Here is a 13,239-nt window from a genome sequence, read left to right on the forward strand (position 1 = left end):
TATTTTTTACACTTTCAGTTAAGAGTAAGTACATTGTTAAACTAGAAAGAAACAATATCTTTTTAGAATTATTTGAGATTTCTTTTGCCTTCTGTTGTCTATGGAAGCTATTTAAAAGTCCCAGACCTTTTATCAAGCATTATTTAAAGACAATAAGGATAATTAGAAGATTGTCAATATTACAAGGATTAAAATCACCCCCTGGAGAAGAGGAATTTAATTGAAAACCGTAATTTCCTTCACAGTCCAGATGAGGCATCTTCAAAAATATTTTTCGTAACTTTTAATAACAGTATTAGATTACTCGAGAAACAATTATTTTAAAATTTCAATTGAAAAGATTTTGCAGGTAGGCTCTTATCCAGTAAATCATTCATGAACAGACTTTTAGAAGGGAGAAAATGCAGAGAGAATACATAATTTTGTTGTTCTAATTAGAAGTCATAATCTGTTTGTTCTCATCTAATTAATAACTTCCAGTTTCTCTGAAAAGAACCAAGTTTTAAAATGGCTGCTCTCCCGAAACAAATCTGAATTTTATCAAGCTTCCCTATAAAATAGGAATATTTCTTCACTATGCCTACTTAAAAGTCAACCACTGCTTTGGATTTGCTAGGAGTATTTTATCAATTTTATCTTGCGATATGCCTCTAATTAGCATTTTAGGAATGATATTTTTAAGGATATGTGAATATCCATGACCTCCATATTTCATCAACCTATTCTTAGTGTGCACATCATGAGCGATCAGAATTCTGTCTTCATAGCCTTCATTGATCAGCATACGAATCCTGCAAAAATAAAATGTATACCCGTCAGTGAAAGGTACTCACTCTGCAACAGCAGAGAAATGAGCAGGATTTAAATTTTTTACATTACTGTACTGGTGGAGTGTATCACAACTGAAAACACTTATCTTTAGGTACTCAGAAGACATACTCCTTATATTTAATTGAAATTAAACCACTTATTTTATTGAATGAAAAAAACCACCTCTGAAAACATACCACCACACATCTCGAAGTGGAGAAGGAAAACTCTTTCCAGCTGGCACATGACTTTGCATTCCCAGTCCCATTAAGTCCATGGAGGAATTCAAGAACTTCAGCATCACCAAGCATGGGACACAGGTTTTACATGCGTGAGTAAGTAATAATTTCCTACATGAACTCCTTCTCAGCACGATCGATTCATGGGGTTAGTTCTTGCTGCTGTCACAAAGCTAGTCCCATTACATTTGTTAAGGACCAAACTCTGTGTGTGATAGGTCCTTTAAGAAGCCTGCCTCATTTACACAAATACTTTCACATCTTTAGTGAATTCCCATTTAGCAAACCAGGTTAATAAACATTTGAAGTTGTCAGCATCATATTCCATATAGAGAGTTATCATCCAAACATGTTTCAAAGGTGTTCATTAAAGAGGAAGGTAAGACAGGCATTGCACAGTACTAGCATATCCCAGGAAGTAAGAGGAGTTAATACAGCAGCCCAGCTAAACAGATTTGGCAAAATGACAAGTCAGCTTGGAAAAAGAAGTAATCCTGTTGGTCACTCCCTTGTAACCAGTCTGCTACAACAAGTCCTTCTGTTCCACATTTCCCTCTGGAAACCTTAATCCCTTGCTCAGCTCATTTTTTAGAATTTATTTGGTAGGTGTCTGTATTGCATGACTGTTAAGTTTCCCGCTAAGCTTCAGTTTAGTTCGGTAGTAGATTGCAGAATTAAAGTGGCAGAGACGGATAGACCAGACCCAGAAAGTGCTTGTTCCTCATGAAGGCACCCAATTCCATCATTCGCCAGCACTGTGAAATTCTAATTCTTACCTTCCCGACTGTGCTTTGATCAGCAAGAAAGCAAATACTAGTTTTACAAGTAACCACACTGTATCTGAAAGCCCTTACTGTCAGTTTTTATTGCAATTAGTTATGAGGAGATATACGTAGCAGGATCAAATCAATACAGGCAGCAGGAAGAAGGCAAGTAAGATAGAAAAAAATTAGCATCTTTCATAAAAAACACCATAAATAGTGCCATATAGCGCACAACACTGCATTTGCCATAGTATTACAACATCACAAGTATCTTCTCCAGCCTGAAATACAGAAAGATCACAAGCCAACCAGAGAATGAGAGCAATGACACTGGAGGGACTAAGTTCTTTGCTGACCAGACACCTTAGAATCATCTCCTTTTACATTTGGACTCATTTCATGGGTTGGGGAGGCGTATGGTCCTTTATATTCCATATTCATCGCTGCTTTTTGCTCATTCCTGTAAGCTTCTGACTCAAAGAAAAACCGTCCCTGAAAAAATTCATTTTTTACTTGCATTGGCAGTAGATTGCAGCAAAAATGCAAAAGTACACACACAGCTAAACTGTATTTGAGCATGTGTGGCATGACTACAGAAGTTTACGTTTTGAATAGACAAGACCTGAACATACATTTTCCATTTAGTATTTTCATCAACACATTTAAAGGTCAATTTGATTTCCACCTCTCTGGTGCTGTTTGACAAAAAAAACCCCTAAGGAGATTGCCACTGCCATCGTACGTCCAGTGTGGATGCATCAAAAGCCCAACAAAATCCATTTAATGGCGCTTCTAACTCAAGCGCACATATTCACACCATGCAATGAGAAGACAAACTTTTCATATTTTCTTCCTATAAACAGCCTGCTGCAAGAAATACTTAAGGAGAGACATCGGTGGCTGAGCAAGCATCATGGATGGAATGAAAACTTTGCCACGGTTGAACAAGCACTTGCTAACCAAGGCGTAGTCCATTCCTCTACGCACCTTCCTCACAGTGCTTCTGTACATGCTGACCTCCCATGGCACAGGAGAGGGGTGGAGGCACAGGGGAGGGCAGCAACTTTACCCATTCTAAATGTGAAAACTGCAGATTCATTGCAACAGTTTGAAATACTGACTGCAAGGCTGAGAGCCCTGTTAAGAGAGAGAAACCATTTCTAGTGTGAAAAGCAGCAGCAAACGCTCGGCTGTAAGCGAACAGTAACCACGGCACCGTCTTAAGAAGAGAACAGCCTGAAAACAGAGAAGGAAAGTCTTGAGGCGAATCTGACAATGAGGGGCAGAGAAGCTATGTGTGAAATACAGGTGAAAGCTAGAAAGTTACTTCAGTAGTGATCAGGGATCATAAAATCTTTCTCATCAAAGAGAACAAAAGAATTGTTTCTGACTCTGGAAGGAAAAAAGACACAGGCAGGGTGGCACCCCACCCCCCAGAAACCTGCCACTTCACTGCACACGAACACTGTGGACAAATAGCACAGGAGGATCACACCTGCGGACAGAGTGAGAAGCCCATTCCCAGCTGATCCTACCTGTCTCAGACAGTTTCTGCAAGGAATGCATCTCCTTGGCAATACCTTGTGTTAGCACAGCACAACAGATTTGCTGTGCAGCTGAGCTGAGACTGCATGTGCTGATGAGAAGCAGGGAAGAGGTATCCTGCCAGTGGGGCCAATATTTTCACACTGTGAGTGTGAGGAGCATGTGAGTTCTGAGGAGACAGGAATCTCATCCTTCAAAAGAGAGAAAGGGCAAAAGGAGAGGGGGAGGAGAGGTGATAAAGTGCTTGGAAGAACAAAAGTCTGGTTTTCAGGACAGAAGCAGGGATGAAATCCATCCAAAACAACCAATGAGTTTTGCTCAGTTAGCATGTTCATGAGGAATGTAGCAGGCTCGGATCATGCTTAGTAGCAGCATTAGGTTTCCCAATACTATGTTTCAAACAAAAGCCAAACCCTAATATAAGTCCTGTATCTCCAGCCTTTTCTTTTTTACAGTCTATATAAATGCAGTAAATGATAAAATTCAACCAAATCAGCACGGCATTAGGATGGAGAACGAAGTTAAAAAAGCTCTTGATCTTTTTCTCAAGTAACTTTCTGCAATGCTATGATTCTACATCTTCCTTTGCAGACAGAAGACATTATACATGCTGCCCTAAAGACATGACAGCAGCAGGAAAAAAAGTGTCATTATTTTAGTATGAAAAAAGACAATTTTGAAGAACAAGCAGAATTACTCTGTGATGCCCTTAAAACAAGTACCAATAATATTAATTTGTCAATGGCAATACTATAGTTTAAACTGCATGGAAGCAGATACCTTGCAATTCTTTCATTGTCGCTTGGCATGTCAATATCAGGATGGAACTGGTAGTGAAGAAATTCTGTACCAAACAGGTCATATTCCAAATAGCATCCCAGTTTAGCAAATTCCAGAAGTTTCTTTGTATCAAATATAGTCCTGCAGAACGTACATAACACAAAGCCAGCATTGTAACCGAAAGGAAAAAAATCTCATGGTACAAGGATAGGCATTTTGCAACTTCCTACTTGCAAGGAACAAAACCAATAATCTTAAGATTTAATTCATCCTTTTGAAAAACAGGACTCCTGTTTGACACGTGCACCTTAAGCTGGTACACAGCATGGTCTTTCTCACATTAATCTGGGACTTCATGCATTAAAAAACACCAAAACAAAACCAACTCTTCCCCCATGAAATAACGAAAACATTTATGATAATCTTTAAATGGAAACAGGAAAGTTACTTTTGATATCACTAACCCTCTCAAGAGACAACCTAACAAGGAAGGACATTTAAGGAGGAGGTTAATTCATTGTGACATTTTTAAAAAAGACAATGGATTACTTACACAAGACAGATTTACTTTCCCAGAAGAGTTACAGGAGACAGCTACATCCAGGGCTTGTTTCATCCATCACACACCGGTAATACACAACTTTGTCTCTAGTTTCTATTCTGTACAGTGATGTTTCTAGATTGTCATTAGAACAGCAATATATCATTGTTTGCACTGGGATCTGGCCAGAACGCCTTAAGGAAACGCTCTCACCAAAATATATAATGGCACTGTGACTACCTGGGACATGGGCTTTGCAGCGGATTTGAAAAGTGAAGGAACAAAGCTACTAAAACCCATCACTCATTCAGAAAAGAATGGCAACTCAAATAAAAGCACTCTGGAATATTTTTTTTCTTTGAAACACTTTTACCAAGAGTATAAGCTATCCAAAGGAAAACAAAAACACTCAAATGATACATTATAACTTTATCTTTGTAACCACAACATATTTTTCTTCATCTAAGAAAAAAACAAGCTTCCTCAAGAACAGCACAGTTAACCAAAAGAGCGGTAGTTTAATTTTTTTTGTTATTGCAGATATTGATGTCACAAAGTAATTTTACCCTATACAATTACATCACAGTCTGTTGCTATGGAAATGACTGATGTCACAATTTCAGTATTATGACTTAACAGGATCATGTAGGAGGAACAGATGGGTTGAGAGAGAAAAAACCCTTGTTCAAACAAGCCTGCCATCACAAGGAGTCCAAGACTTGCCAACTGTAATTAATAAAAAATGTTATTTTAAAATAAATTTTACAGTTTACAGAGACTGAACATTTATTACCAAATGACTTTTCAAAGTGCAGAGCAAGAGAATGGGTCGTTTTAGATCCAGCCCTGCTCAGTTCACAGGGAGACAGTAGCCAAGAGTATTCATCCCTGTGCAGGTGGCAAAAACCACCCAACAATATATTTCAAAATCACGGCCAGAACAATTTCTTCTGAAAACTACTGTTAGTGTTGTGCTTTTGGGTGCTCTGTCCCAACAAAGAGCAGGAGAGCGTGATTTCATCAGGTCCCCTGGTAAACCACAGCTTGAATTGCTAATCTCGGTGCTGGAATTAGCTCTTTGGGCAACACGTGTCCCTGAGCAGCCCTGAACACACGGAAAAGGAGATGGGACACAGGGAAGCATCCTGTAGTTTGGCCCTCATCCATAAATCACTGCAGGATATGATCATAGAATCATAGAATCGTTTAGGTTGGAAAAGACCTTTAAGATCATCCAGTCCAACCATTAACCTAACATTACCAAGTCCACACTAAGCCAATCAAGGGTAGACTAGACTAAACCATGTCTCAAAGTGCCACCTCTACCCATTTTTTGCACGCTTCCAGGGATGGTGACTCCACCACCTCTCTGGACAGCCTGTTCCAATTCTTGACAACCCTTTCCATGAAGAAATTTTTCCTGAGATCCAATCTAAACCTCCCCTGGCACAGCTTGAGCCCATTTCCTCTTGTCCTATCACTTATTACTTGGGAGAAGAGACCAACACCCACCTCACTACAACCTCTTTTCAGGTAGTTGTAGAGAGCGATAAGGTCTCCCCTCAGCCTCCTCTTCTCCAGGCTAAACAATCCCAGTTCCCTCAGCCGCTCCTCATAAGGCCTGTGCTCCAGACCCTTCACCAGCTTCATTGCCCTTCTCTGAACACGCTCCAGCACCTCATGGATGTTTGGACATCCACCAAACCGTTATCAAACAGGCATGTGTTAACAGTTGCTGTGAGCCTTCTAACAAAAGCTACTCAAGTGAATCTATGTTGATCTCTACCAAGATACCTTTACAACCTTAATTCCTAATAAATTACCAAAGCCAAGACTCACTAGCTTTTGTTTCCCAGCCTTTATCTGCACCATAGTTTCGCTATGGACACTTGCTACCTTTTGTTCCAAGGTGCTAAATTGCAAAACATGGTAGCTACCATTTTAGTTTTATCATTTGACTGTAAATCCACCTGAAAACTACCATTCTGTCTATGCCAAAACCAGGCATGAAATATGGAGCTATGTACAAATTTATCTCACATTTAAGGGACTGGGATGCTCCCACGTGTATTCTTCTCACTGAAGGAGACTTAAAATGTTAAATGCACATTGCAAAGCCAAACTTCGCAGTAGTTTAGAGTCTATGTTACAGCAAGTGCCAACCTGAATGTGTGAAAGTAATGATAGAAGGAGTATAAGGAAATGTCATATTGTGCATCAGCGGCTGTTAGTGAAACTGCACCTCTGTCTTGACTGTTTTCCTACTTATATTGCTTATTTTCCACCAATAAATCATTGAATTCAACAACTTACAACAGTGTATAAAGGCAAAAAACCATAACTGGATGTTTATGTTTTATCAAAATGGCTACGCAAGTACTGAAACCTGCAGCTTGCTCAGTCCTCTTTCATACAAAGATTTAAGTAATCAGTTTTTCTTTAAAAATGAGAGAAAAATATAGCTATAGATAAAATGGAATGCAGGTAAATACATAAAGAATGCCCATATCATTTATATATAAGCAAATATAATTTCGTGGCACTGAATTTTATGCTCCTAAAATCCCCGAGTAAAACATTGAGCTCTGCGTGAATACAAAACACCTATAGCTTCATGTACAAGCTCTTAGAGCCTATAACCATTAGAAATTTGGAGCACAGTGCTCTTGCCTGTATTACGCTCACATTGAGGGCAAACAATCCAGTTGCTGAGGATCATATGACCACAAACAGTCTCCATTATCCAGCAACTGGCCAAACTAATCAATGCTTGGACATTTTCCAGCTCACCATGAGCAGCACAAGGTCACACAAAACTGATGTGGTAACAGGGGCTGTGTTTCTAAACTGGAGAGAGAAAAGCACCCCAATTCCTATCCACATCTGACGTGGGGCTCCTGGTTTTTGCTCTCAAGGAAACTAAGAGTTAGCTCTCTGGTCTATGCTAAGAACTATCCAAAATCCAACTGTTTTCTTTTTAAGCAATATTTCTTCTGTCTGGTAGCAGAACTGAAAAGGTCTGGCTTCTGCTTTGATCCAGCATCCAGCCAAACCAAAGAATTCTCCATTAGTATCTGAGAGACTTTGGTCAGGCCCTTAAGACTGGCCGTTTTCAAAAACACTGGAAGCCTAGCATCTTCCCACCCAATTTGATGAGAGCTGCTCAATGTCTAATACTTTGTAAATGCAATGATTTGTGTAGGAATACGCATTAATAGAATCCACTTTTTTTTAAAAATGTGGCTACAGTTATTCCTAATCTCGCTCCCAGGCATTCAAAGAGAGCGTTTAAAATCCCCAGATCTCTTTATCAGTATGAACCTAAAAGCTGATCCCACCTGAAGTGCTGGAAGCTCATCAAGCTCTATGTAAGCAGTTTCATATTTTTAAGTCAGTAAACCTAAAGATAACTCTTCATGTCGTGATCCCAGTGCCTAAGAGAAACCTAGCTATTTGCAGAGTAGTTCCCCCAAACCCCAGTGGGTTGTGACAACACTGCCAGAAGGATGGCAGAATAGTCTGCTTACCTGTCAAGGTGAGACATGACTGTCTTTGAAGCATCAGCCCCAGCTTCCTGCAGAATGCGGATGATCTGGAAAGGAGAGTCACTGTTCCTGCCAGGATGGATGATAATGGGGCACCCAAGCTGTGACTGAGCCTGCGCTGTTGCCTGAAGCACTCTGTGTTCACTCTGAGTCAAAGGCCAGGAGCAACCTATTTCTCCCACCACACCACACTTGATGTTAGTCCCATCTGCTCCATTGAGTATCTCATCAACAATAATGCCTGTAAGCTAGAGAACAGGAAAATGAGATTTTTGGTTGTTAATACTATCTGGGTTAAATAGCATCAAATTTGGCCTATGGACACTGTGCTAGTTATACTCCCGAGGTCTTTCTGAACTTATTTAATTAACAGTTGGGTGTGTGAAAACACTGCAGTTAAAATCTGCTTTCTGTCAACCAACGTTATGCTAGCCATTCACTAAGACCAAAATAAACACAAAGCAAATCAATTTAATGGTATCCACTCAGACAGCTGCCTAGGTTTGCTGGGAAAGCTGGTCTACATAAAATTTGAACACTGATTTAGGCTGAGACTAACTTTTCTTTTAAAAAAAAAAAAAGTTAGCTTAGCATGAAACCTGTGCCTCACACTCCTGAATTGGCTCCAGAAACAATTCACTGTAATTTCTTGCAAAACAAGGGCTCAGAGAATAAGGAAACCTTGTCATTCAGATAGGGAAGGGAGAAACTCTGGCAAAGATCCTGAAGAGACAAGTTTAAGGCAAATCCTGCTTGTGGGAACACTGACATAAAATGACAAAGAGCTCCAATGACTTCAGAACTACAAGAACAAAGCTCACCTGACAGAGCGTCAAAATTAGCTTGCTTTTAAAATATTTGCAGGCAAAAAAGACATCAGAATCTCCTAGTAAAAGCAGTTTGTTATAACAGCTTTAGTTTTTCTTTACCAGAATAGGCCACATATCTTAAAGAATACATTCGGAATTCAGAGCACAAAATGGCACTGATGATGACCTTCTAACTCTTCAGCCCTGAATGTTGGGGAAATTTTTAGGAAGAATAAAGTGAACAAATGAAGAAGGAAGGTTTGCAAGCAAATGCAGGAAACCAAAAAATCCCACACCAATTTTCAAATAAATCTGTAACTTATCTTTACTCCACACCTTGTCTCCTCAATAGCCTCATACAACATGTTGGTAAATACTCAATCTACACGCAAAAGCCAGTCCAAGCGATTACAATTTACAGCAGGCTTCTGCCCAACACTTTTATCCTATGATACAGAATTCACTCCTCTCCTGAAGAACATCTCTCCTGCAGCAACATCCTTGTGTCACCAAATAGCTCAGCTAGGGCTGGCAACAAAATATTCAAATTGTCTTTGCCTAATCAAAAACACATCATCATGTCAAATTCACTGGCAAATGAGGAACCACTGGCTATCACAGATCAGTCACAGCACAACCCTTTCTAAGTAACCAGCTGTCTTCTGGACTGGATTAATCATTTATTACCTGCTGAGTACAGGACATCTGTGGGTGTCCAGTGGTCCACCAAATACAGAAGGGAAACCTTTGCCCCAGGAAATCTACTTGTATCAAATTTCAAGCAGTGCAAGAATATTTAGCAAAACTAGTAACGTTCTGTACAGCTTGGGCCAGCTTGGGTCCAGTGTGGTTGGCAGCGCTGCATCACTTTACATCTGCTCAAGTTTTGACCATTGATTTTTAAAATTAGTTTGACTTATCTGTAAACTGTGACAGATTTAAAAAAATTTTTCTCAGCTCTGTTCACCTGCATTCACAGTCTTCTCCCTTGGAGAATTCCCTTCCCTCTTCTCCCTATCATCACATTTTCTTAATAAAAGGTGAATGTATATTTATCATTATACGAGTATCTGGGGACCTTGGTCATTATTAACACATTGTCTTAGGCACCGTACAAACAATTTGATGTAGACTCTGCCCTGAAAAGTCTGGACAAATGGTAGAGAAGAGAGAGATAGCTGCCAGCCTGAGCAGACCAATGATTTACAACTGTCCTGTAACTATTGCAATTATTTATGCTTTTTACAAGAATTCTGGGTGATCTCATTGGGAAGCAATTATCCAGAAAGAGACAAAAGAAGCAGAAGAGATATACTTCTTCCTTAAAAACTGTAAAAAGAACAGGATAATTGGTGTGGTACCAGATGCCCACACATGAAGTACTTTATTTTCCTTTTACTGTTGCATTATAACAAATCCCTGAGAGAAAATGGAACTTAAGAATGGGAAGTGCTGACAGATAATCCCAGCACACACAAGAAGCGTTTGTCCAGCTGTAACATGCAAGCAGTAACATTGTTCCCAAGTTTTTCACATTGAGAACTTCTAGATTTCATCTATTTTTCTGGAACTTCTCTCCAACTTTGGCTCACCCAGGGATAATTCATAGGAGAGAGACTCCAAAGCAATGGTTAAGTCTTACCTGCTCCACTGTCATGGCCTGTGTTTGAGAAGAATGAGTGGAATCCACATAAAACCCAGCCCCAGCAATAATATGGACTCCAGTTTCTTCAGCAAGTTTCTTCAAAGTATTCACATCCCGACCAATTCCTGTGGTTGTGTTTTCCACAATGGTCCCACCACCTGCTGCTTTAAAATGCAACAGCTCCTCCTTCACAGCATCTGTTTCCTGATACAAAAGAAGGTTTTCTTTATGGCTGTAGGGATTTTGCTTAATCCAAAACAAGTTCTTCATCTCAATGGGCCCATCAGACAGAGGCTCTTGGCCTGGAGAAGGTGGACAGAAACAGCTGCTGTAGTTCATAGTCAAGTGTTCATGAGTCAATGTATAGCCAAGGCGGTCTGGATCCACAGGGCCCAAGACAGTCTGTGCTTTCCCTCTCAAGGAAGGCATTTTTCTTCAACAAAAGGAAAAAAAAAATCAGATTAAAAGAGTCTGGGAAGGAAGAAGAAAGGAAACAAACACATTTCAGATGAAGCAAACATTTCTTACAAAATTTCTGAATTCCTTCCTCTCTCTTACACACATACCTACATGCTGTGTGTGTTTGCTGGAAAGTTTTCAAACGCTGTTTCCAGTAGAGTGGTCAACATGAAAAACAAAGCATTTATTTTACTGAACCGTGCCTGTATCAGTACTCTAGCAATGTAAAAATATCACATTCCAGTACAGGGAAATCATCATCATTTATTGTGCTATAGTCAATATCACATTAAGATAAATGTTTCCTATTTAATAACAACCACTGTATGTTCATTTAAGATTCTCTGCTCTTCAGCAGCTGTCAAATTTTGTCAGCTTGAGCCACCAGATGAACAGACTTGGCACCAAGGCTGAATATTCCTTACTGGTATGTTCATTTTATTTATCTGTGTCCTCCAAGACCCACTATCCCCCTTGCACACCGAGGAAGCTGTCCGTGTTTGGGTACCTTGTATGAGGAACGCCGGGATGGGGGTGTTCATCTGCTCCTTAGACTTCAACTGAGGCTCAGGTTCTCCTGCCAGCTGTGCTGTGGAGGTCTGGAACAGCCCAGGACAACTCCTCCAAAGCCAACAACAGTCGCTAAGGATACAGCATGGCCCGCAACCAGCGGGGCAGAAGCCATCGGCTTCACTGGCCAAATATTTTAGCAGTTAAGAACAGACCTTAACCTAACGATTTATATGGCTCAGCTGCTAAAAGCCTTTTTTTCTTCATGTTTAACATGAATGAAACAATGTTATTTCTCAAAACTTCAAATGAATGGTAACGAAGATATACATTGAGGCTACTGTCTGCAGTCGGTTCATGTCAAAGGCATCTCCCCTGTGCAAGTTTGGCCTGACTTGCTACAGGTTAGAATTAGCTGCAGCTCTCCCCATTGGGATTTGGGGGTATTTTTTTCTTTTGGGGGTGGGGGTAATCTTTTTTGTTTATGTTCCATATTAACATTAAACATAGCTGACTACCCAGTTCATGTTAGATCTTCCTGATGCTAGTTGCAAAGGCTTGAGGATATATAGTTATAATCCCTAGTCAACCAAAATCATCAGTTATGAAACAAAATACATGTTTAGTCATGTCCAGAGGACAGGACTAACTAGAGCATGCATTACTGATTAAAGAGAGGGTCTTTCCCATTTCTGTCTCCCTTTTAGTGAATAATATCATAAACAGAGATTTGTAACTGGTGAAGCCCTCAGAGGACACCTTCCTTTTAACTACTAAAGTTAATCTACCAGGACGACAGAAAAAATGAAATCTGAAGGGTACTGAACTCTACATATCAAAGGGCACAAGAATGTCGAGGTCTCTTTGGGGATACTTTCATCTCAGGAGAAGCAGTTATTGTCAGAGTACCAATGTACAAAAGTGACCCAGCCCCTGCAAAAGGCAGATATCACCTGCCTAGTGAAGTCTGCAGTGCTGGCAGCTATTTTAATGTGAAAACTTGGCCATCCATAAGAAAGAGAAAGGACTGACTGACTATGTTTGCTTGCCTTGTGTAAAAGCAGACTTAGGAAGAACTGTTCTTTTAGGAATTTCATTTCTAGACTAGCATGTTCACTTGTTTGAGAAGGCAGAATAATTATTACTCTCATAGAACAGGCTGCTGGCTGATTAATATAATGATTTATTTTTTGCCAAATAAATTAAGAAGTGCATGATTTCAGAAAATATTATTCTTGAGCAAATAATTAAAAGCAAAATACCTGTCTTAGAAACTGCTGCTAGCTGCAATTCAATTAAGTTGTCCAACCCCATCATTAATCCTATCCTTGAACAAAGCTGAGGCTCTATAGAGTAACCCATTATTTTGGAGAAAGTTCAATGATCTGAGTCATTCTTATATGCACAGCAAAGAGACTAAGATAATTCTAAGATAATTGCATTACCTTTGGTTTGGGGTTTTTTTTTTTTTTTTGCGTTAAATATCTACACTCCGGTATTTAGTAAAACCCTGGCAGCATAGAGTGATAACTACTCTGCACACTGGAGACACACCTTTCTTTCCCCATGTTCACTGACAATTTTCAAATCCA

General features: G+C 39.8%; 1 protein-coding gene across 2 annotated transcripts; it reads right to left on the reverse strand.

Annotated features, from left to right (window-relative positions):
- Positions 1-580: 580 nt before the first annotated feature.
- PTER (phosphotriesterase related) lies at positions 581-11,107 on the reverse strand. Of its 2 annotated transcripts, XM_009479087.2 has the most exons (4): positions 10,676-11,107; positions 8,207-8,472; positions 4,139-4,279; positions 581-791 (listed from the first exon to the last, which is right to left on the reverse strand). In XM_009479087.2, the coding sequence occupies exons 1-4, from the start codon at positions 11,105-11,107 to the stop codon at positions 581-583; spliced, it is 1,050 nt and encodes a 349-aa protein (XP_009477362.1). The 2 variants fall into 2 exon arrangements, with proteins under 2 accessions (XP_009477362.1, XP_009477363.1); XM_009479088.2 differs by lacking the exon at positions 4,139-4,279.
- Positions 11,108-13,239: the final 2,132 nt, after the last annotated feature.

Source organism: Pelecanus crispus, chromosome 2 (genome assembly GCF_030463565.1).
Source record: "Pelecanus crispus isolate bPelCri1 chromosome 2, bPelCri1.pri, whole genome shotgun sequence".
Lineage (NCBI taxonomy): Eukaryota > Metazoa > Chordata > Aves > Pelecaniformes > Pelecanidae > Pelecanus > Pelecanus crispus.